At 46.9% G+C, this 25,609-nt stretch overlaps 1 protein-coding gene across 1 annotated transcript in view; it reads right to left on the bottom strand.

Moving 5' to 3' along the window:
• The window catches only part of TOMM40L (translocase of outer mitochondrial membrane 40 like), a 537,771-nt gene that overhangs the window by 443,756 nt on the left and 68,406 nt on the right, over positions 1-25,609 (bottom strand). Inside the window, exon 2 of the mRNA XM_086948535.1 lies at positions 12,231-12,298. Within this exon, the coding sequence (XP_086804661.1) occupies positions 12,231-12,298 (68 nt within the window). The remainder of the gene's footprint in view (positions 1-12,230; positions 12,299-25,609) is intronic.

Genomic DNA, 25,609 nt, shown 5'->3' with positions numbered 1-25,609 from the left:
CACAGAGCATCTTACTGCCTCCCTTCACCTGGGCACCCAAAGACATTATATACAGGGTACCACAAGGATCATCCTTTAGCCCCATCCTGTTTAACATCCACATGACCCCCCCTCGCAGATGTCGTCAGATCTCACAGACTCACCATAATCTCATATGCAAACAACACCCAATTGATTCTCTCACTCACCGAAGACCCCTCCAATGCCAAAATTTACTTCTGCAACACTATGACCAATGTAGCCAAATGGATGAGAGAAAACTGCCTCCAACCAACTCAAGCCCAACAAAACTAAAGTATACTGATCTTCGGGAGGAACACCTCCACATGGGACCACAGTTGGCCCTCCAGAACTTAGACCTACACACACACCAACCGACCAAGCACCCAACCTCAGCATCATCCTCAACAGCCAACTGACCATGAAAGAACAAGTCAACGCAGTCGTCGTGTCCTGCTTACACACACTTTGCATGCTCCACAGAATCTTTAGATGGATCCCGACCGGCCCTCGTCACCAGCCGGCTCATTAACGCCAACTCTCTCTATGCCAGCAACTCCACCCAGCTCCTCGGAAGATTCCAAACCATACAGAACGCTACAGCCAGACTCACCCTGGACCTCCTCAAACAAACCCACATCACCCCCACCTGAGCAACCTCCACTGGGCTCCCCATCCAGAAGAGATGCCAGATCAAGATCCTCATGCACGCCTACAAAGACCTCCACGACCTAGGACCTGCCTACATCAACCTTTGACTGAACTTCCACCAACCCGCTAGACACCACTCACCCCCGCACAAACTCTGCTGCAACCATCGCAGCTGCAGCAGTGGCTGCTCCTTCTCCTATATCACTGCCAAGACCTGGAACAATCTTCCCCTCCAGCTCCGTACAGCCTCCTCACTGGCAGACTTCAGAAAGAGACTCAAAGCCTGGCTCTGTGACAGAGACACAGCACCTAGATACCCCTAGGGGTGACAGTGTTGAACTTTACAAATGCTATTTGATTGATTGATTGATTGATTGATTGATTGATTGAAGATATTGTTGCTGTTACAGTAATTCTATTATTCTGTTTCGTCCAGTTCTAAACTGAGACTAAAGTTGTATTGTAAGGAAAACACAGACCATGTTGATTTGCTATAATTTTGCTGGCCCAAGATGTTCTTTTATTTGTAAAAAAAAGCTAATAAAAAATATATAGGAAAAAGTGTCGGATTGGGACAAAAAATAGGCCCAGGCACCAAATAAAGGTGGCCCTTTTTGAAAGAAAAAAAAAGAAAGAAAAGGTTCTCCATACGAAAAAAAAAAAAATAAGAAAAAGGTGGCCTTCATTCATAAATTACAGAAGCTCGAAATTCTGTGACATATCTAATGTAGTGTTCCTATTAGCAGATAGGTTTTATAGAAGATTGAGATGGTTGGTGGGGGCGAGCCAATATTTATTGGGGCCTTGCAGTGCTTGTACGAGGTTAAAGGATTTTTGGGGATGGTGATTGCAAGGGTAAGAAGTGATGAGAAGCTGGACAGCATTTTAAATCACAACCTGCACAGACATCATTTGAAAAAACAAATGAACTGCAAAACTCGACATTACACAAAATCCCCCTACAAAAAAGTTTAACCAGCGAACAATCTTACTATCAAGTACTTTTTCCTGGGGGCGTGGCTACGCTGGCTAAAAAGGCGGACGTGTTTTGTTAGAGCTCCGCCATCCATCCCTCTTCATCCTAAATGTATCCGGTCAAAAGTGGACCCGGAGGCTGCGACACAGCCATGCGTCTTGGGTTCAGGCAGCCACATAGAGCATTGGCTCACAGAAGCAATATTCGCACACCTTAAAACCTCTAGAGTCACTACGTACAACCCAGGAGGACGACAGAGGGAGGCCGTGGGGGGATAAGGAATGGGACGCGATATTAGCAATCGCTACGCAAATACCGCAAAATGCAGAATTCCGCGTCATTCCGTTTTTATCATCCACAGAGCATATTTATCACAGGATAAGATAAAAAATACTTTCGGTGAACACTGGCAGCATGGTTTTGAGTGGATCCTAAACATAAGCTGTGGTCTGCCCTTTACTACACCAATACCAGAAGGAGGTTGGGTCTTGTTTGTCGGAATGCACGGACCGCCCACGTTTACAAACATGAGAGGACTGCATACTACTAGGTGTATTTTCCAGGTCCAAAAAGCACAAGCCACATCTAGATTTATAGATCTAGGCCTCATAGCTAACAATCATTTGCAATGCAATAGGTCTCGCATTAGGAAAGTGTGAGCTATTGGTATTGTAAATGACAATTTTTTTTAATATGTGTTGGCTTTGAAAATATATAAATTAATAGAATTGCTATTCACAAAGCCAATAGCTTACACTTTCCTAATGCAAGTCCTATTGGCTATGGCAATGCTTGTTGGTAGCAAGCAAGGACAGTGCTGTTGTGGTGCTGAGTGATGATGTGGTTCGGCTGAGCGATGATGTGGTTGGGTTGAGTGATGATGTGGTTCGGCTGAGTGATGTGGTGGTGCTCCTGAGTGATGTGTTGGTGCCCCTGAGTGATGTGGTGGTGCTCCTCGAGTGATGTGGTGGTGTTCCCCGAGTGATGTGGTGGTGTCCCCGAGTGATGTGGTGGTGTCTCCAAGTGATGTGGTGGTGTCCCCGAGTGATGTGGCGGTGTCCCCGAGTGATGTGGTGGTGTCCCCGAGTGATGTGGTGGTGTCCCCGAGTGATGTGGTGGTGTCCCCGGTGATGTGGTGGTGTCCCCGAGTGATGTGGTGGTGTCCCCGAGTGGTGTGGTGGTGTCCCTGAGTGATGGAGGGTGGAGTTGGAGAGTGGAATTGGAGGGTGGAGTTGGAGGGTGGAGTTGGAGGGTGGATTTGGAGGGTGAATTTGGAGGGTGGAGTTGGAGGGTGGATTTGGAGTGTGGATTTGGAGGGTGGAGTTGGAGGGTGGAAGTGGAGGGTGGAGTTGGAGGGTGGATTGGAGGGGTAGTTGAAGGGTGGGTTGGAGTTGGAGGGTGGAGTTGGAGGGTGGAGTTGGAGGGTGGAGTTGGAGTTGGAGGGTGGAGGTGGAGTTGGAGGGTGGAGTTGGAGGGTGAAGTTGGAGGCTGGAGTTGGAGTTGAAGGGTGGAGTTGGAGGGTGGAGGGTGGAGTTGGAGGGTGGAGTTAGAGTTGGAGGGTGGAGTTAGAGTTGGAGGGGAGGCGGAGTTGGAGGGTGGAGTTAGAGGGTGGAGTTGGAGGGTGGAGTTGGAGGGTAGAGTTAGAGTTGGAGGGTGGAGTTATAGTTGGAGGTTGGAGTTGGAGGGTGGAGTTGGAGGGTGGAGTTGGAGGTGTAGTGGGAATTCCGTTCTCCTACAGAACTGTGCATAGAGACCTGGAACCTCAGTGAATTAGGATGGCCCAAAACTCACCTCAGTACCCAAAATCCCCTTACCGAGCTAGCTACAGTGTTTCATTGATCATAACAAAATCCCAATGCTTAGACAGACGAGAACATGAACTTAGATTACCTCAGGTATCGTGGAACACATGAACACTCTTTCGTTATATAATCATTGCAAACCAGAACATGGAGTAAATGAGGACGCGTGCATATTTGAAATGTTTATTTACTAATGCATGGTTCTCAAACGCAGTATCCTATATAATACGAGCAAACATATTATAAGCAACAAAGTTATCAGCATAGTTATCAGTCCATAAAAGGCGAATGGTGACAGCATACTAAGATGCTGAAATGAATAGGAATTAACAATACCTAATTCTCACCCTCCCTATTTAGCATAGTATTTTATATCTATGAAGGTCTCATTTGGGTTTTAGCAGGCCGGGCCCATACCTCAAAATCTCAGTGGCAGAGGATCACATCATCTTCCACCAGCTCTCTGCATGCGAAGCAACATCAAGTGTGTTTCGTGTGTGTTCAGCACAACAATATAAAACCCGCTTAGAGCCAGATTTTGGCAGCAGCATGTGTGTTATGTCTATTAAGGTGCGAAGATCAGACCTCACAACAACACTGTGTCAGTTATCCTTGGTGCCTTAAGCACTCACTGTGCAGACAGTGTACCGAGCAAAACTGATATCAGAAAAATAACATATTATTTCTCAAGTAAATCACGAAGCTCTACTGGGTTGAAAGCTAAAACAACAATTATGTGTTGTGCGCAAAATGAAGCAGAAAGGAAAAATGGCGTTTAAACATTTAATAAGCTCATGCTAACTTAACACAGTATATAGAAAAGAATTAGCTATATGACAGACGGATGAGTTGGAGTTGGAGGGTGGAGTTGGAGGGTGGCATTAGAGTTGGAGGTTGGAGTTAGAGTTGGAGGTGGAGGGTGGACTTGGAGGGTGGAGATGGAAGGTGGAGGGTGGAGTTGGAGGGTGGAGTTGGAGTGTGGAGTTGGAGTGTGGAGTTGGAGTGTGGAGTTGGAGGGTGGAGTTGGAGGGTGGAGTTGGAGGGTGGAGTTGGAGGGTGGAGTTGGAGAGCGGAGTTGGAGGGTGGAGTTGGAGGGTGGAGTTGGAGGGTGGAGGTGGAGTTGGACGGGGAGTTGGAGTTGGAGTTGGAGGGTGGAGTTGGAGTTGGAGGGTGGAGTTGGAGTTGGAGGGTGGAGTTGGAGGGTGGAGTTGGAGGGTGGAGTTAGAGTTGGAGGGTGGAGTTGGAGGGTGAAGTTGGAGTTGGAGGGTGGAGTTGGAGGGTGAGTTGGAGGGTGGAGTTAGAGTTGGAGGGTGGAGTTGGAGGGTGGAGTTGGAGTTGGAGGGTGGAGTTGGAGGGTGGAGTTGGAGGGTGAGTTGGAGTTGGAGGGTGGAGTTGGAGTTGGAGTTGGAGGGTGGAGTTGGAGGGTGAGTTGGAGGGTGGAGTTGGAGTTGGAGGGTGGAGTTGGAGTTGGAGGGTGGAGTTGGAGTTGGAGGGTGGAGTTGGAGTTGGAGGGTGGAGTTGCCTCTGAATTAAAGACATCTTACAATTTTTAAAAATCAGTTTACCTTACCAAAGCTAACAATATTCCATATTTAGCGAAAACTGGAACGAAAGGAACAACATTTTTGTTTGAGCAAGGTACAGGAATGCCTCAATTTAAGGAAAGGTGACCCAAACAATCCAGCGTAATGCACATATCACGTTACACGTTTGCTCTCTTTCACAACAATAGTCTAAGGAAAATCGCAGAGCCATGATGAAAGACTACAACAGCGCAGGTAGAATTGCGCTGTGGACATGGTTATCGCACGTTTGAAAGAAACGAGGTAAAAAAAAACAACAGCCATTTAAAAATGAAGTTCCGTTTCTTTATCATACGAAAGGAGTCAACAACCACATTGTGGCAGCAGAGGCAGAGGCATTCTGTCCATCACCTGTTGTTTTTGCATTTGTCACCCCGAGTGGGACGGGTATGCTCAGATGTGAGTACGACTCCTGTGCTCTCCATGCCACTGGAATCAAGCTATCCAGGCCGATGAGGGCTGAAAGCCCGAAACCGGTCCTTGGATGCTTGTTTCCAGTCCAGGGAGGACCTGGCTTGGCAGTTCGGGCTGGACTGTTCCCATGGGGCACAGGGTCAAGACTGATTTGCATATGGCTGGGTTCAAACTGGAATGGCATGGTGAGCAAAAAAACGATGGATTAAGGCCCCGATCTCTGTACTGGGGTGAATGCATGACATTGTTCTGCATTCTGTCCATCACCTGCTGTTTTTGCATTTGTCACCCCGAGTGGGACGGGTATGCTCAGACGGGGGTCCCGTGCTCTCACCTCCCCCCCAGACTCAAACAGTTGTCTCAACTCACCCAGATCTCCCAAACGATAATCAACACTCCCACCAGCAGGAGAGACCACAATGCCGCCTCACCCGTATCGAAAACCAAATAGACACCATAATACAAGGCCTAAACCTTATCCTCACCAACCTCTCCACTCTCCACAACCCCCATCCTAAGACGACCCATCCCACCCCCAGCTACACCCACTACACCCCCAGGCCAACCAACCCACATCTCCTCAGCAACACACACCTTCCCCCTCGACCCAAACCTGGAGACCCAACAGAGCGCCAAAAGACATGACTGAGGAAGAGGCGCTCAAACTGGCAGCCTCCTACACAACCCCCGCCACCATGCCCCCTCAGTCTTCCATACAGGTTATCACGAGTCACAGAAACGAGAATCCCCTCCGTAAACCCCCCAGACCACGGACCTCCCTCGTCACCATCCCGACCGATCCTATAAAGAAAGACTCTGTCCGGACCAACTGCATGCTCATAAACTGCAGATCTGCCTCCAAACACTCTACAGAGCTAGCAGAGACCATCCTCAACCACAATATAGACATAGCATTCATCACTGAGACCTGGCTTAACGACACCTCCACTCCCATGCTAGATATGCTTGTCCCACCAGGCTACTCCATCATCAATAAGGATAGGATAGATCAAAAAAAGGCGGAGGCGTGGCAATCATTCACAACAACAATCTTTCGGTGACCGAAACCATCACCTTTGACTACAACTCCTTTGAATGCCTTACCTCTAACATCAAAATCACCGACAGCCATCCACTACAATGCCACCTACTATATCATCCCCCAGGCAACAACGCCACATTCACGGAACAACTTTCAAACCTGATCGCCAACTGCTCTCTCAAAGAGTCCAGCTCCCTCATTCTAGGGGACCTTAATCTACAATGGAACAATGAGAACAATGACACTATCAAATCCCTAAACGAACTTCTGCACGCCAACAACCTTGCCCAACATTGCACAAAAGCGACCCACAACAAAGGAGCAATCCTGGATGCCATCATCGCCCGACATGATGCAATCTCCATCGATCACATCCTCCCGGTAGATTAGTCAGAACACCACCTAATCCTATTCCAACTCCAGCAACAGATCCAGTCTCACCCACCCATCGCAGCACCCCCCACATGGTCCAGGAGCCTATCACAAATCAACTCAACTGAACTAAAAGAGAAAATAGCCTCTGCCCTGCCAATCCCCGCAGAAGGACTCTCAACCACCGAACTCACCGCACATTACAACACCATCACGTCCGACATCCTAAACCAATTGGCACCCCTTAAACAAAAAAAACCCAGAAACATCCCATCCAGAACTTGGTTTAACAAGGACATCAACGAGGAAAGGAGACTTCTCAGAGCCACAGAGAAAAAACGCCTCCTCCACCAGTCGCGAGGAACACAGGGCAATGAGAAGAACGTACAAAAATCATGTCAACAGCGAAAAAACAAACTTCTTCTGCAATGCGCTTGACAAGGCAAAAAACAGGCCTAGAGAACTCTTCGACATCATCAAGAAACAAACATCCAAGCCATCCACTGTCCACGCCCAACCCTCCAAAACTCTATGTGATAACTTCGTCACCTTCTTCAATGAAAAAATAGCCAAGATCGAACTATCTCTAGCAATCAGCCCTCCCCCGACGGTCAACTTTAACTCAAATGCAATTGATTCCACCCACAAAGACTCCTCCCCTATCGCCTGGTCCTCCTTTGACCCCGTCCAGGAAGCCGAGATCCTCAACCTAATCTCATCCTCCAGGCCCTCATCCCTCAACCTCGATCCCATCCCCTCCCAAATGGCCAAAGACCTCAAACTCACCCTGGCTCCACTCTGGTGTGAAATCATCAATAGCTCCCTAAAAACTGGCATCATCCTGGACTGCCTCAAAGTCGGCCAGGTTACTCCCCTCCTGAAGAAACCAGGCTTAGACCCCAATGACCTAAACAACTTCAGACCAGTCTCAAGTCTGCCCTTCCTAGCTAAAATCCTAGAAAAATGTGTATTACGCCAACTCAATAACCAGCTGGACAACATCAACCTTCTCGATCACAACCAATCAGGCTTCAGAAAAGGCTATAGCACAGAAACCGCAATCCTGAAAATAGTAGATGACATCCGCAACTCCCTCGACTCAGATCAGTGCTGCCTACTCATCCTCCTAGACCTGTCAGCGGCTTTTGACACGGTTGACCACAATCTCCTCATCAAGGCCCTCAAGGAACGAGTAGGTGCAAACGATGTGGTCCTGCAATGGTTCGACTCTTTCTTTCAGAACCGCTTCCAAAAAGTCAAAATAAAATCCTTCACCTCCGACCCTCTCCCTGTGACCAGAGGGGTCCCCCAAGGATCCGTTCTTTCCCCTCAACTGTACAACATATATATGGTACCCCTCACCATCATACTGAAGAAAGCCAACATCCCCTACATCTCTACGCAGACGACACACAGATCTACATAGAAACCACCTCCTTTAACGACATTCTAAGGCTCAACAACACCCTCAAAGAAATCCAAGACTGGCTAGGGTCGAACCACCTCAAACTCAATCAAGAAAAAACCGAAATCCTCCTCATCACCAACAAGGACGAGAACACCCAAATAACTGAATGGGTGAAAGCTATTGACGCTCTGAAAGGAAGCCTTACCCCAACTAACTCAGTAAAATCACTGGGAATCACCCTTGACCACAAGCTATCAATGACGAGCCACATCAAAAACTCAGCTAAGAGCGCCTTCCTCAATCTGAAACTCCTCAACAAAATCAAACCTCACATCCCGCAGAGGGATCTCCAACAAGCCACTCAAGCACTGGTGCTATCCAGGCTGGATTATGGAATCGCAACCCTAACCGGCACAGCCCTATTCCACCTAGCGACTCTAAAAACCACCTTAATGCAGCAGCCAGAATGGTCACAGATGCAAAGAAATTCGACCACATATCACCCGCACTCAAAGACCTAAAATGGCTCCCAGTGGAAATGCGTGCCAGCTTCAGAACGGCCTGTCTTACACACAAAGCTTTGCACAAAGGAAAACCGGAATACTTAGCCTCCAAACTCAAGAAAGCGGGACAATCCAGAAACCTCAGAAGTTCAAACTCCCTACTACTCATTCCCCTCAAAACCCGGAAACAAAAAACCGCTAGTCGCTCTTTTGCTGGCAACGCCCCTAAAATCTGGAACTGCATCCCAGTGGACATCAGAACTACCCCTTCCTTTCCAGATTTCAAGAAACGCCTAAAAACCCTCTACCTCAACCGTGCATACCCAAACTCCTCATCTTTTTACGGTATTGTTCCATAATTGTCCTCAGCTGCTAACCCTGCATCTCTAACTATCTCTGCGATTCTACATCTAAGACGTCCATCAGCAGCAAAACAAATCTGTTAATACTTGAATTTGTACAAATATTCGTCTTTTTACTGTATTATGCCACTATTGCCCCCTCCAGACCGACTGTAAAGCGCTCCGATAGCCTCGGGTCTGGCCAGCGCTATAGAAAACTCCAAAAATAAATAAATAAATAAAAATGCCACTGGAATCAAGCTATCCAGGCTGGTGAGGGCTGAAATCCCGAAACCGGTCTTTGGATGCTTGTTTCCAGTCCAGGGAGGACCTGGCTTGGCATTTCGGGCTGGACTGTTCCCATGGGGCACAGGGTCAAGACTGATTTGCATATGGCTGGGTTCAAACTGGAATGGCGTGGTGAGCAAAAAAACGATGGATTTAGGCCCAGATCTCTGTACTGGGGTGAATGTATGACATTGTTCTGCATTCTGTCCATCACCTGTTGTTTTAGCAGAGGCTTTTAACACCCCGATGTGCTCAGAATTGCTAAGGAACGCGTCTCACGGTAATGAAAAATACCGAGTTCATGTGAAAAAAGGCAGAGGAAGGACGAGTATGCAAATACAATGTGCAAACATGCCAGGTTCATCCTACAGGAAACGAAGAGGTAGTGAATGAAAATAAACATCTAAAACGTGGTTTTGCTCGATATATGATCGCAAACGTGGCCCATGCGAGTCGGAGCAAGGTTCCACAGTGCAAGGTGCCAAGAGTGACTTAGTAAAGTAACAAGCTCTCGGCATTGCTGTGGCGGGGGGGCGGGGGGCAGGGGAGCGGGAGTGCATTCCTTTGAAGTCTGATGTGGGGCCGGGGGAGCGGGAGCCTTTGAAGTCTGATGCGAGGCACAGACAAATGGTGGTTTGTGACATAGCTGGTTAGTGCACGCGCATACATCACATGAACTGTGGCTAATCCGCCGTTTTGGCAGACTTTTCGGACTGCTTACTAGAAATCTCGACGAACAAGCATTGCTAAAGAAATGCTTTAGGTCGAGACCTAAAAACCTGTCACCCGGAGATGGTAGCACAAACATCCTCCCTCACCAGAGTGCTGGAAACGGTTGTTTCTGGTAAGGGCTCAGGCAGAAAGGGCAGCTCTACGGAGAGAAGACGTAGCCGGCCTGCGCAAATATCCAATTGCGCAGAACTGGCACTACAACACTTGGGGCTGAAGCAGGACGGGAAAATATCGCAAGATGGAGACTCCAGGGGTGACAGGAACTAACTGAGAACTGCTCACATCATAGAAGACATCCAGCACAAGGTCAACTCAAACAAGTGGATACATCGGGAGGGGTCTGACGCATAGGCAAATTCAAATTACTGACATGGTGATACGCGAAGAGGAGCAATTGACGGGAGGCGAAGAGATTAACACAATGACAGTCTCCTGATTAGCAAAAAACTGTTTTACTGTGTCGAGTTGTTGTTTCGAATTCTGTGGTAGAAATGCATTTTCAATATCCTAGCAATAAAACCACATGTATACATGGGATGCACTTATACAGCAACCGCAAGTCGGCAATAGTCTGTCAGCAATTCTATATGTGTGTCATGTTTATATCCGGTAGCCACAGAGAATAGTAATGCATTTGCTGTAACGACTTAAATGATACCTGCCATATGTTGAATCTGTTACATGTAAATTATCTTGTTTTCAATGTATCTCAAAAGTAAAATATAAAATGCAAATAAAGAAATGTTAAAAAAATAAATCAAGTACTTTTCCCAAATATGTTAGAGCTGGAGTTACAATAGAAGATCTAGGTGGGCCCCGGAGAAAAACAACTGGCCTACTAGGGCCCAAAAAATGGCCCAAAAGAATGGCCCTGTCAGGCTATCCATCTGGTAGTGCCAGAGTGCCGAACAGGCTTGTGTGACCCTGTTGTACACAGTGCGCCCACATATACTCCCATGAGAAAAAGATGGAAAAACCCTTACAAATAGAGAATGTAGGGATGAAATACAACCTGCAAAAGTGGGATAAAGAGGTAGGGAGTGTTTGGTGGTAGATTAAAGAGCCAAGAGGTAAAATACACACTATTCCGCAGCTTTGGTTTAGGGCATCCTCACCTTCGATAGTGCAGGCCTCGGGTTTCTGAACAAAACTTTGAGACTCAGCACTTATTTGGTTACAAGCTAAGCACCATCTAGCAGACTACAGGCCTGATTACAAATTAAGTTTCCTGAGCAACTACCTGTTTGCGCAGGGATCACATGCTGAAATTAACTTAAATTAAATTAAAATGTAATTTATACAGCGCACTATACCCGGAAGTGTCTAGGCACCATGCTCTGACTAAGAGAGAGAAAGAGAGAGATAAAATTGGGTTTTAATTATTGATCAACCAGGTTTTTAAAGATTTGCAGAAAGAGAGAAGATTATATTTTTTTTCTTAAGGGCAAATGGCAGGGAGTTCCAAAGCCTGGCTATACCAACTTCAAAACTTCTCATTCCCCCCTCCCTCTCCCCCCACCCCACAGGAGGCTGTTTAGACTATGGGAATAACAAGATTGAAGTGGTGCAAAGAATTTGGAATCCTCTGTTAAATTTTTGCAGGTCAAACCTGCTGAAATTTAACAGGGGAAAAAGGCCAGTATTTACCAAGACATCCGAATAATGTTTCAGTAAGCAACAAAATCTGCATGCTATTCCCTAAAAAGCTAGCATAAGGACAATTTATTGCACCTGATAAATTCAAACCTTAAATCTTAATAGTCCGCTCTATTAAATGGGATCCCTGAAAAATGCAGGACTCAACAAACCTGCAGTGTACATCTGACCAAGGTTTCGAGCAATCTTTGGTGGGGGCAGTGTAGATCCCAAGTTTTGCGGACAAAGAATGTTTCACACAACAGCATTGCTTGAGGAGTAAACAAGATCGGGTATTGGAAGGTTGAAGCCAGGAAGGAAATTGGAAGACACCACCCACAAGAGGGTAGCCAGACAGCACCTCTGAAACTTACAGAGCTACTTATTGCTCATGCGGGCTGGGTTACCGCTCATTTCCCACCCCTAGTTATGGAAGTCATCGCTCACAATGTGGAGATGGAAGTAAAACACAAAAGAATTCACCTGGAAGTGGCTGCTCAGTATCTTGTTAACGATCATTTTCACACCTTCCATCTGCTGCGGGAACACTTCTAAAATAAATAAGATGAAAGTAACGTCAGCACCAGCAAACAACTGCTCACTGTCATCTTCTGTCACAGGCTATAATGTAAATACACTGTCTGTTTTAGCTGATTATTAACTACTAGTGAGAAGTGTGTAGAACTGAGAAGCAAAACTTAGAATTTGGGATTGAATAGTACTAAATGGGATGTAGAAAGTATGGTTGTGGGGTAGAAGTGTTATTACTGCAGTTCAGACGACGCATGGCTGTGTGATCTTGGTCACACAAGTGTGAATCGATGCTTGTGAATTATACTATTCAACTTTACCTTCATGAGCTCGCCAGCGCAAAAAGTTACTTTGGCCTTTGTTTAATAACTCTGTGAGATTCCTATCCCCAATAACTATTATTAGAACATTGGAATGTTGGGAGCTCTATTGAAGACAATGGAGTTCTCCATGCTTCTTCGGGCCGGTAAAGGCCCACAGAGCAACATTCCAATGTTTTACAAAGGGCTCTTGGAGCTCGAGGGGGTTTAAATCCCCTCTAGCTTCGAGACGCCTTTGTTTTATTTGTTAGAACATTCTGCCCTCTGGTGGCAGAATGTTCTAATAGCCTTGCGGCCTTCGTAGCAGGGTTATACCGGCTAATAAAGTTCTGTCCCTTGTTAAAGTCCCTCACCTTCGGCTCAGGCCTTTAACGAGGGAGCGGGCCTTAAATAGCCATAAAGTTGACCTTACCGGTGACTGGGTCCCCAAGCTTGAGCAGCAAAATGTGTTTAAAGATTTTGATGCAAGCTCTCCCTGTTTAGTCATGGCAGCTAAAATGTCTAAGACCACAAAAAGGTGACAGATAGTGTGCCTGCCGTGTTTTTGGTTTTCCCTTAGGACATTTTTAGGTATCGTCTAGGCAGCGCAAGCGCTGTATCTTTGAGACATGTGGTATTCAGACTACAGACTTTAACACCTTGGCTGCTAGGCGTTTTCCCCCTCCTGTGCTGGGAATTACCATTTTGCTGGTGTCATGACGAGCTCAGCTCGTCATCAGCACACGACACCCGTGGGTGATGACGAGCTGAGCTCGTCATCAGCATCGAAAGGGTTAAACACACCCACCACTTTCCATTGGTTATTTTGTCTGCCTTAAAGTCTTTTGTTTTCATTGGTCAAGAGCATACATTTATCCCGCCTTTAGGCTGTTTTCTTCGGCCCTGCAGACTGTCCTTGCTAGATGGATCCTTTCACTATGGGTCATATGTTTTGCTTCAGTGCACAACTTGATCAATCACTCTCTCCTCGGCACTGCTCCTCTGCAACTCCTCACGTTGCTCCCAGTTAACTCATCTGCATGTCTCCCTTATCAGGGAGGGGGTCTTGTGTGCTGTGAGCAGGAATTTAGGGACACCCTGCCGCTGCCTCTTTATTTCTTCAGCAGTGTGGGACTGCTTCTTCATTCACTCTGCCGGTAGCTTACATTCTTGTTTTAAGTGATTGCTGGGGGCATTTCCCTGTTGTGTTTCCTGCTTATGTTACACTGTAGCTATGTTCAGGGCATGAATTGTATTAGATAAAAAGAAGAAGCCGGTATATAAATGGTGTAGTTAACTAAAACGTAAAGTCTCATAAATATGCACATAAAGGGGAAGGCTCACACATGTGACTTAAAAAAGAAGACACAGTGGCCATCTGGGAAAGGAAGCTGGTGCTCAAAAGTTGTTGCCCATGCAATTACACTACTCATTGTGCCTGAGAATCACAGAAAGATGACCGTTGGGAGTTGTTTATTTAGTTTTCAGGGTGCGTGCCTCTGCAGTCCGTCTCTTGCAGACCACGTCCTCCCACTGTCCTTGGTGTCAAACTCTCCCCTACTCTCTCTGTGGTATCAACCATCCATCCACCATGTGTTTGCCACCCTCCTCTCTTATGTTTCTGATCCTCCACGTAGTGTCTGCATTAGCCCACTTAGCTGATAGTGGTATTAAGTTACGCACAGATAATTGCTAAACTGATACATCTTGGGTAATCTCCCAGCCTCGTGCTACGCGAGCCACGGGCACACATAGGAGTATGCTCTGAATCAATGCCATAGATACTTCTTTCAAGAGCACCTATTTCTCCTTGTCAATTTCCAACTCAAGTTTCCACAGGAACGTCATGCAAAGATGAAAGGTCCTAACCTCTCCTGATCATGTCAACTAAGTCAAAGTACTAACAGTAACCAGGGGAAGAAGGAAAAACAAGGAAGGAAACAAATGTCCCACAACGTACCCCACTCTAGGACAGGGCCAGACAATCAGGAGAAATCTCTGTCGAACAAAAGACAGAAAGTGTAAGTATACAAGGAAATATCAATCCTATAAGTCTGAACAAGTAAATATGTGTGATTCTAAACTACCTGGATACCTCCCTTCTTCCATTAATACTGACAAGTTGTTTGAGTGGGGTGTGTGTCTTTATCTGCAAAAGTAAAAAGAAGAGGATAAATGAAGAGTTCAGGAGTAGAAATGAGAAAAAAAATAAAAGGAGAGCACACTGAAACCCACCCAAGGGCAACTAAAGAGGATGCACGATGACTGGGCTTGTAACTCCAAAACTAATATCCTAATATAAAGCCATTGTAGTGTAGATGTGGTAAAACAATGTAAACTATCTGACAATTACATATATGACCTCCTCGTATCCTATGACTGTCCTACAGACAACAGTAAGCCTCTATGTGACATTATCCAAACCATTGAAACCAACCCTGACAGACAACCTACTGACAACTACAGATCTATAAATAGAGAAAACCTCACAAATATCAACATAATGCAGACAGCCCTCACCTATTCGACCAGCAAGCTGAAGTGTGCACTCATCAACTGCAGATCAGGTAGCAAACATGCTCCTGACATTTACGACATCATCCTCTCGAATGATTCGGACATTATTGTCCTTACCGAAACATGGCTAAATAGTTCCTCCTCTCCCATCCTAGATCTACTGGTCCCTACTAGTCATGATATAATCCGCCTTGAACCATGAAGTCTAGTGGCGGGCTAGCCTGCATTTATAGAAACACAATCTCAGTCACTCAAGCAGATTCCATCTCTTTAGACTCCTGTGAATACCTTTGTATCAACATATCAGATGTCAAGTGCCCAACCAGTAAACTTCACATAATATACCACACCCCGGGTGATATGTCGTTCATCGATGAGTTAATGGAATTCATTGCATCCAAAGACAATTTACAAGTGCAGCAGATATTTCTAGGAGACTTCAATCTCCAATGAAACAACACAGGAGATCATGATGTAAGCTGCCTTAGATCCTTTCTGTCAGATCAGGAACTGTCCCGATTCTGTGACAGTCCAACCCACAACAAGGGAGAGACATTAGACCTTATCATAGCGAAAATGAACATTGTATTACTTGAATCCATTATCCCATGTGACTGGACTGACCATTACAGCATCCTCTTCTCCATCAATGTTGAGGTAACTCCAAATAGATGCCAACGTACAAAAACAAAACAATGGAAAAGGAATATCCAAGACGGAGGCAAGATGGCCGCAGCTGGATCCTAGCGTGCAGTCACACCAAATCCCTCTCCCACCTGGGATGATGTCGGAAAGGTGAATAGCATGCTGTGCTCCCCAAGAAATGCTGAAGGCTGGATGCGAACAGGCAGGAGTGTTCACAGACTGTTTACATTACGAAACTCCTCTGTTAGCATCTCAGCCGGCCTCGGGTTCCTGAAAACCTGTCTGGATAACCTTTTCACCTATTTCACCCTCAACAAGGCTGCCGTCAGGATGTCTCTCCGCTCTCAGAGACAGGAGAAGGCACAGACGGATTCTTACAGCTCGGCAAAGTGGGGAACGGACAAAGGCACAAAAAAGGACACTCAGGCTCCGGGTCAGGCACAGCACTCTCTCGGTGCCATAAGGAAATCGACTGCCCCTGCGCCTAAGAAGAAGGTAGAGCAGCGGGCGAAAATAGGCGAGCCGACCCATATAGAGGAGCCACAGAGCACCCCAACGCAGCGGACACAGAGGGGGCGAAAGAAGGAATAACACAGAAAGACCCATCGCTAAGGCAACCTACCCTCACCGAAGCCCGCAGAATCATCAGCAGCACAGGCTGCTCAGCCAGACGTCAGCGTGTGCAGTGTTGGAGCTGCCGTCCTTGAGGATGCTACGAGTAAAGTTGCTAGGCAACACCCGGGAGCGTGCCCGGCAGCCGGGGAATCGGCAGAGGTTGCAGTAGGTAATGCAGAGCGGCAGAGCAGGAGGAAAGAGGAACCCACGAGTGCTGCCAGGGATCTGGAGGATAAAAGTACAGGCAACATGGACATGATGAATGGTCTGCTGATGGTCGAGGCAGGCCTGCGCACCCCACAACTATCTGTGAGTAAATGGGGGAGTGACATTAGCTTGTCGGAACAGATCTCAAATGATTTAACCAAGGGGAGACAGGGGAGAGGGCGGGGCTCACCTGAGGGAAACCACTTTTACTCAGTAAACGAAGACTCTGAGTCTCTACTTTCCAGCGAGGCAAGCTCGGGGGGCAGCTCTGACACAGGCTCCACCTCCTCAGGCAATAAAAGCACATAGAAAAAAAGGAGGTCTAAAACAAGGATGCATGACCCTGAGTCCCCCTCAAATACAAGTAAAAAGCTTGTCTGGGACTATTCAGCTACTTCCCAAGTATACCAGGAAGGAAACACCTTACCACAAGCGGTGGGGGAGGCCCCTGCTAAGACTCCACCACAACATGCTTCTTTGGACCTGCTGTTCAACACCTTAAAACAAATGCAGGGGGAAGCAAGATCCGAGGGCTGAAGGGCGCAGCAGGCCACTAAAAAAATCCAGAACTCACTAAGGAAAGTGAATAAGTTATATGAGGAAGCGGTGGACAGGGTTTCACAGGTGGAGGAAAGAACGGGAAGGCTGGAAGACGATATGGTTAGCTGGCAGTCTTTTAAATTGGCGCAGGAAAAAGTGGCAGAGGACATGCAGTGGAAGATGGAGGATTTTGAAAACCGCCAGCGGCGGAATAACTTTAGACTACTTGGTGTGGCAAAAGGGGCGGAGGGACCGGACGCCAGAGGATTTGTTATCAATCTCCTAAAGGGGGCTTTCCCCGAAGCTCAATGGCAATGGGAGATTGAGGTGCAAAGGGCACATAGGTTTCCACTCACAATGAAGAAATAAGGGGTGGTGGGCAAGGGAATTTGCCCAGGGCGATGTTGGTGTATGTTGGGAATTATCTCCTAAAACAGGAACTCATTGATAAGGCCAGGCCAGATTCCAAATGTTCGTTTGACGGTACCACATTCTTTTTGCGAGACCGGATTTTTGTCATGTCACGGTGGAAAGGAGGTGGAAACTTAGGCAGCCTATAGCTCCCTTACAGGCACTAGGCTCTGAGGCATACCTCCTGTTTCCATCCAGGCTAAAGGTTATTACAAGGGGGCAGGTTAGGATGTTCCCCTCGGAAATCAAAGCACAACAGTACCTGGGAGAGCTAAAGGGAAAGAAGGGGGTCCTAGGTTAAGCCATTGGATAGTTGTATAGTTAGCAGGGGCAGTTGGGTCTCACTGAGGGAAATGGGTAGCATAGCAGGGTTCTCTAGGTATAGGAGGGAGAGGGATGCGACAGTTGGGATCCAAAAGCAGCCACACATAGGTCATGCATGACCTATTTGCCTGTAAGGGGGGTGGGGGGTCTCAGGGGGGGCTGGCTCTGGGAGGGGATGGAAGGGTGGGGAAGTTCAGGAGGGGGTTGGTAAGGGGGGGAGAAAGTTTCTGGAAAGGTGGATGGCAAAGCACACCATAACACAGCATCACACAGGTTGGTTTCACACTCTTAAACAGCGATTGAGTAAAAAAGGACATAGGAAGGGTTGGGAAACAATCACCTAAACGATGATGAGTTTGAGAATTGCCTCAATAAATATTTGTGTCTCCTGACCTTAATTCTGCCACGGAGCGGTCGCAGGAGGACGAGAGAAACGCGCTGATCCCGGGGGTGTTTCCCCGGTGTCCCTACCTGCCCGCTAGCTGACGAAATCGCGGTGCTGATGCGATCGCCATTACCGAGCCCTGAGACCGGACCCAGTGTTGCTTTGTTCTGCCGGGGACGGCGGACCCCCTGGGGTCGACGGTGGAGCAGCTTTGATATCCCTCTCCCACCGGCCTGGCGGTTGTGCTGGCGCCTGCTTTGACCCCCCTCTACTGGACGGTGAGCCTCGACCGATTGTGGGTCTGAATTGGCGTCCCTCCTCGGTGCGGCGCCGCGGTGAGTCGCGCTTCTCCTTTCCTGTCCGGACGGACCTGGCCGCCTTGGACTGCCCTGCGCTTCTCCCTCTTGGAGCCCGCACGAGGGGGGCTCCTGTGTGTCGTTACCTGTCGGTGGCTGACCCGCGTTCCACTGGGACCGCATTTGCGCTGTCCGTGTGTGCTGGCCGGGGGGACCGGTAAACTCCTCGGCATGCTTAGCATGGCGGCTGCTCCCCCTACAGAACTGGCGGATGGCATCTTGGCTCCTGACTGGACTGCCCCGCACAGTCTCCAGGGAAAGGTGGATTGTTTTGATGAACCCAGGATTGTGGAGACGGTAGAACGCCAGCCTGCTTTCACCAATGCCTCTGTTCTTGCCGCGATCTCCGACTTGAGGGCGGACTGGCGCAAATGTTCCCAAGCGCTTGGGGCAAAATTGGATGGAGTCGCTACTGGATTGGGGAGTGTTCTGGATGTCGGTTCTTCTTGTTGCACCGAGCGCCCCCCCCCCCTGCATGGACGACGCTACATTGATTCCGCTGAATTGTACAATGGAGCAGCTTCCACATAGTGCTTACTCCAGCGGACCGTCGTCAGCTTCGCCTGTGGAGGCTACATTGTTTCCCATCCTGCCACGGGTCCCGCACTCGGTTACTGTGTTGCTGTGTTTGTGCAAGGCTCGGCTGGCAAGGCAACTGTCTTCTTTGACTGTAATTGACACGCACGGTGCACCCTCACTGAGTTATTTTTTGCTACTACAGGCTGACATTGGGACGGTTTGTGTCTGGTATGCCATCGATGTGTGGGATGGGAGAGGTCCATTTTGTGCTTGGGGAACTTTGTTTTCTCGAGGGCGGCCATCTTACCCCTTTGTCCATGCGGGGGCGGGACTAACTCCGATGCCATGCTCAGGGGGACGATTGAGATCCGGCCAGGGTTAGGGAGGTCCTCTCTGGTGTATTGTGACTGAGGGCGGAGTGGGGACCCGGGTTGGGACGCTTCCTCGGCGCGCGCTATTGCGCTGTGTGATTTACTCTCCTTATTTTTATAGTCTATGACGATCCTGTTTTCTTCGTGCTGTGAAGGGTGGGGGGTATTTAATGGAAGGGGGTCACGGGAGTCTCTGTGCTTGGCCCTCACCGGATATTTTGTTGTTGACTGTGACAAATCCTAACGTATGGTGGGGGCGGGCACGATCTGTCGTATGCTTCACTGAAGGGGTGGTCGCTCATGTGTTGACCCGGTAACTTGGCCGTGAATACTCCTGTTCCCCCCCCCCTCTTTTATTGACTGTATGTTTATTGCTTTGATTGCTCCGCACGGCGTAGGGTTACGTGGACTGGGGGGCCCGGGTGATTCGATTTTGGGTGGGCTCCTCCCCGCCTTCCTTTTCTTTTAGGGAGTGGTAGAAGGGTTTACTCTTTCTTCCTCCCTATATTTCAAGTGTGAACTTCCTTTTTCTTTTTCTTTTCACCTTCTTTCTCTTCCCTTCCTTTCTTGATCTATATTTCGGGTTCTTTAATGGGCGACAGACACACTGCCGGGGGGGGTAGGCCGTAGCCTCCGCATTGGTGTAGGGTGGGGGGGTATTTTTAGGTTTCCTCCTTTCGTTTCTATGGGCCTTATTTTTTTCTAATTTTCTGCGCTTTTCTTACCTTGTTTCTGTTTTGGGTCCGCGATAGGGGTTAGCAGGGAGTGGGTGGCGCTGTGGGTGGGGCGTAAGTACTGATTGCAGTTCTTGTTGTTCCTTTACGCCGCCACATTGCTCGAGGGTTTGAATTTCATTGTTGTCCATTTGCTGATGCTGCCTCCTCATGTTGTGCAATTAAGGTACGGACTCAAATCTCCTGCGTTCCTACTCTTCACTGACTAAACTTTGACTGCAAAAACTTTTATAAAATTAACCTTCACTGCTCCTTTTCCTCGGCGACATAATTTCATTCTGTGTTATGTTCATTGATAGTAGCTGAACCACCTGATGACGCTGGGGAACAGTAATGCTTGCACTTGTGCTTCAAATGTATCGTGGCCGGCCTGACGGTTGTGGGCCCGTATTTGTCTTACTTATGCACAATAAAGGTTTACAAAAATTAAAAAAAATAAATAAAAAACAAATATTTGTGGTCTTAATGATGGGAACAAAAGGCAGAGGGTGGCAGCATTCTTGAGAACATTGCGATTAGACATAATATGTCTACAAGAGACCCATATTGAGGGGACCAAAGGCTATCTTTTGGAACAACTGGGTTATGAAGTAGTAGCATACACCAAGCAGGGGTCTAAAACACGAGGGGTAGCCATACTCGCTAGGAGGGGGGAAATTACGGTGAGTAGGAAAAAAGAAGATCAATGGGGAAGGTGGGTAATCCTGGAAGGCAATATTAGGGGCAAGACCCTTACACTAGTTTCTGTATATGGATCTTCTGAGGATGACCCAGATATATTCGAGTTTCTGGACTCAGAACTCCCCCTTTGGCCAGAACCAATTATCTGTTGTGGTGATTTTAACATTAATGGGCTGGATGGGTTAGGCTTAGAGGTGGGTCAGGTTTACTCAGGTCGTAAAAAGAAGACATGCCAAGCAATACTCAATCTGGTGTATCATAATTCACTAGTGGATCTGTGGGCTCGGCTTAATCCAGTCGGCTCTGGTAGCACGTTTTAGTCAGCACCCATAAGATCATTGTGAGACTCGATTATTTCCTGATATCTAGTTCTTTAGTAAATAGAGCCCAGTTAGATAAATTACCCAGAATTATATCGGATCACAATCCTCTGGTATTATCACTTAGTGTAGGGAATACTCCGGTTAAGGAATCCACTTGGACTTTTGAGAGGGCTCTCTTGAAGGACGAGAACTATGTCCAGCACATGCAGGAATGGATGGTTATGTTCTGGGAAATTAACAGAGGGAGCGCCCCTCCGGGGGTAGTTTGGGATGCCTTTAAGGCTGGTGTCAGAGGGGAAACACTAAGTTTTACATGACATAGGAATAAGCAGGAGAAGAGTAGCATAGCTAAAACTACTAAAAAGCTAGCAGAGTTAGAGGAGCAGCTCATTACAGCCATAGAAGGTAAGGAGCCGCTGGGGGATATTCTGCTCAGGATTAACCTTAATAAAGCAGAGGCAAGTGAGGGGTTTGCTAGTAAAGTGGCTGCTAGCTATTTAGCTAAGAGAGGAAGGTGTTATGAGTTTAGCGAACGAGTAGGTCAAATTTTGGCAATTCGCACAAGTCAGAAACTGGCGGCGGGGGAAATCAAGGAAATTTCGGACGGTACTGGGTGGTGGTTAACAGCTTTGAGGACATAAGAGAGGTTTTTAGAAGGTTCTAGGCAGTCCTCTATGATTTACATCAGCCAGTATCCACAAATAGTATCACCAAGTACTTTGAAGGTATTCCGCACTCTCGGAAGAGGAGAAAGAGGAGTTAGACCTCCCGATAACATCACAGGAAATAGCCACAGCTTTAGAGAATCTCCCATCTGGGAAAGCAGCTGGCCCGCATCAAATACCTGCTGAATTTGATAAAGTCTTTAGGGAGTTACTAGGTAGGGATCTACATATTACTTTCATACAGGCACAGCAAGGGTGTTCAATACCTTCTTCCTGGGGGGGGGGGGGGGGGGGCGGATATAATAGTTATTCTTAAAAAAGATAAACCCCCATTGGAGCCGGGCTCATACAGGCCTATTACATTGATGAATGCAGACGCCAAAATATTCTCTAAAAACATTGGCAACTAGATTAGGCAGGGTGATAGAGAGTCTCGTCAACCCCACGCAACATGGGTTTATTCCTGGGAAGGGTACCATGCAGCACACAAGACAGATGATCTCACTGCTGGATGCAACAGAGGTTTCAGGCGACCCTGCCGCGGCCGTATTTCTAGACGCTGAGAAGGCCTACGACAGGGTCGCCTGGGAATACCAATGGCAGGCTATGAAGTGGTGTGGCATAGGGGAAGGCTTTGTAAGGGCAATGCAGGCACTGTACAAGGACCCTTCGGCTAGGGTGAAAATTAACAAAGGGTTCACAAGTACATTGCAGATTAAGCGGGGGACCAGGCAGGGATGTCCCTCCTCTTCATTGTTATTCGCCTTGTACTTGGACCCATTACTTCATAGGCTGGAACTTAATTTTAAAATCCCACTAGTGGTCATGCATGGCATTGAGTACAAAACATTTGCTTAAGCAGATGATGTAGCCATCATCACCCCTGATCCAAGTAATGCTATTAAGGAAATTGAATTGGAGGCAAGGAGCTTCGGGTTAATTTCAGGCTACGCAATTAATAGTGCTAAAACCCAAATAGTAAAAATGCTTTTGTCCCGTGTGAGGAAGCTAGGGTGGTCACAGCGGCTACCTACTTAGGGGTTAGGATAACAGCAAATTTGAACAATCTGGTGGAGTTAAATATGTCACCATCATTAACTAAAGTTAAAAGGGATTTGGAAAGGATGAATAATCTGCAACTAACTCTCGTGGGGCGTACGAACGTGATCAAGATGCTTATACTCCCCAAATTTCTGTATTTGTTTAGGGCAATCCCCCTGTTTTTTGAGCATATCTGGTTTAATAAACTGGAACATATCCTGAATAGATTCATCTGGGCTCATGGGAAAACAAGGAGGGCATATCGCTACATCACCCTACCGAGAGAAAGAGGTGGATGGGGGGTTCCAGATTTTAGATTATATTATTGGGCGGCAGCGCTGCAATATATTCAGGGTTTAATAGGCAGGGCAGTAAGAGAAAGTCTGCACCACATAAACGAGTCTATAAAAATCTCTATGTCATTTTTCTGGGAGGGAACGCAGGAAATTGCTTCTTAAACACTATTGACTTTAGTTACTATAAACGTACTAAGTTCAAGGCACTCCGAGCAGCGTATAAAATCTGGATGGCTTTTTCTAAGAAGTTTGGGCTGGGCAGATTTAACAGGTACATCCGTTTGTCATCAAACGCTTCTCTACCGGGGGGAAATATTCAGCGATTCCGCTATGTTGGATTGGGAGAGGCATGGTATACAGAAGATAGGCGACCTCATGGGTCCTAATTGAATGCTTTAATTCCAGGACCTCCAATCTAAAATTGACATAAACAGTAGGATTTTTTTGAAGTACCTTCAGGTCAGGAATTTTTTGGCGAGCAAACGGGGAGGATATTTAGGATTTGGTCAAAATCGTATACTTGACATCATCGAGGGTAGCGGGGGCTGCACAATTCGTCAGTTCTACGCAGAGCTGAATATAGTCAAACCAGATGATTGTGATAAACATGCCAATAAATGGGCTATGAAACTAGGTATCACTCAGGAGGGGTTTCAGGTTTCCCTGGGTTTGGGGCGTACAATGCTCTGTTCACCCTCCCTACAAGCACAACATTATAAAACCCTGACCTCTCTGTATTACACAGCTGCTAGAATAGCACAGTGGAAGGGCACAGTAGGTATAACCTGTCCATGCTGTGACTCGACAGACGCAGACATAATTCATATCTTTGCCACCTGCCCACAACTCTACACTCTTCTTAGGGCAATTGAGAAATTTCTTGAGACGTCACTGGGGATTAAGACCTCCCTGTCACCAGAGTTAATTATCTTAGGAATCGAGGGAGAGACAGGCGGCATGCATACAGAGTTCCTCTTCATGGTTACAGCAGTGATTCGCATATGTATTGCAAAGACGTGGCTTGATAAGGTTCCACCTACATTTCATTGCTGGTTAGCCAGGTTGCTGGCTACATATAATTTGGAAAATGCAATTTATGCTAGGAAAGGACGCAGGGGTAGAGTACTGGGGGGGAAGATCTGGAACCCCATTGAACAATGGAAAAGGGGAATGTATAGTATATCAGGACAGTTTATTTTGTTGTACAATATTTTATCTTATGTAACGTTATAGCACTTTGAGTTTGTTTAAACCTGCTTAGTGCTCTCCTCTGCGCTTTCTTTCTCACCCTTTTTTCTTTTCCTTCCTTTCTTCGTTTTTTCTTTTTCTCTCTTATTTGGGACATTGTAAACATATTGATGAAGAGAAGTGTAATCTGTGTTTAAAGAGTTTCTTTGTAAAGCATGATTAGAGTGTTATGATGTTTTTACATACGGTGTGCTGTAACACCAGGTATAATAATTATTTTCACAAAAATTTAAAATAAAAAAAGAAATAAAAAAAAGAAAAGAAAAGGAATATCCAAAATATTAACCCCATCGCCCTGGTAAAACAATGCAACGCCGCCCTGATCCCCACAACTGGATGGTTGACGCCATGACCTCACAGACTTTTAAAATGCCACTATGCTTGAAATTCTTGACTCTACAGCGCCCCTCCAAGAAAAAAAATGTTTCCTCCAAAATCTCCATACCATGGTTCAATGAGAACCTGAACTCCTATCGGCGCAAGCTACGATCAGCTGAGCGAATATGGAAATCAGCACCCTCCATTGAGCACCTTTATCACCTCAGAGCGCTGAGGAATATATACAACAGGAAAATCCTAAAGGCTAAGGTAGACTTCTTCAAAAACCAGCTGAGCCAAGCCATTAACCAGCCCAAAAAACGATTAGAAGTCATCAAACAACAATCGCGTGGCACTCCAAACGCTACGGAACTAAGTGATTCGAGTACCCCTAATTGCGATAAACTGGCCAATTTCTTCCTAGAAAAGACAAAATCCATTGAATACGACATTTAATCTAAGAATGTCCTTCCACCCCTCCAATCACTTCTCTCATCCCTTACCCCCTTATCTATTCAAAATTATAAAAACCTCTATTCTACCCTTATGGTCAAAGATTGCAAACGCCTCTCAGAGGCAAGGCTCCATACCCAACTGCATTAAAATAGGACAGGTCACACCTATACTAAAGAAAGTCAACTCCCTCTCTACAGATCTCAACAACTACCGCCCTATATCCAACATCCCCAGTCTGGCGAAACTGCTGGAAAAATGTGTACAAATTCAATTATGTAACCACATCGAGAACTACAACCTCCTAGACAAACACCAATCCGGCTTCCGTCAAGATCACAGCACTCACCCACATTATGGATGACATACTAAAAATGTTAGAC

This window comes from Lissotriton vulgaris, unplaced genomic scaffold (genome assembly GCF_964263255.1).
Source record: "Lissotriton vulgaris unplaced genomic scaffold, aLisVul1.2 SCAFFOLD_788, whole genome shotgun sequence".
Taxonomy (NCBI): domain Eukaryota; kingdom Metazoa; phylum Chordata; class Amphibia; order Caudata; family Salamandridae; genus Lissotriton; species Lissotriton vulgaris.
This window is presented reverse-complemented; position numbering and strand designations above follow the sequence as displayed.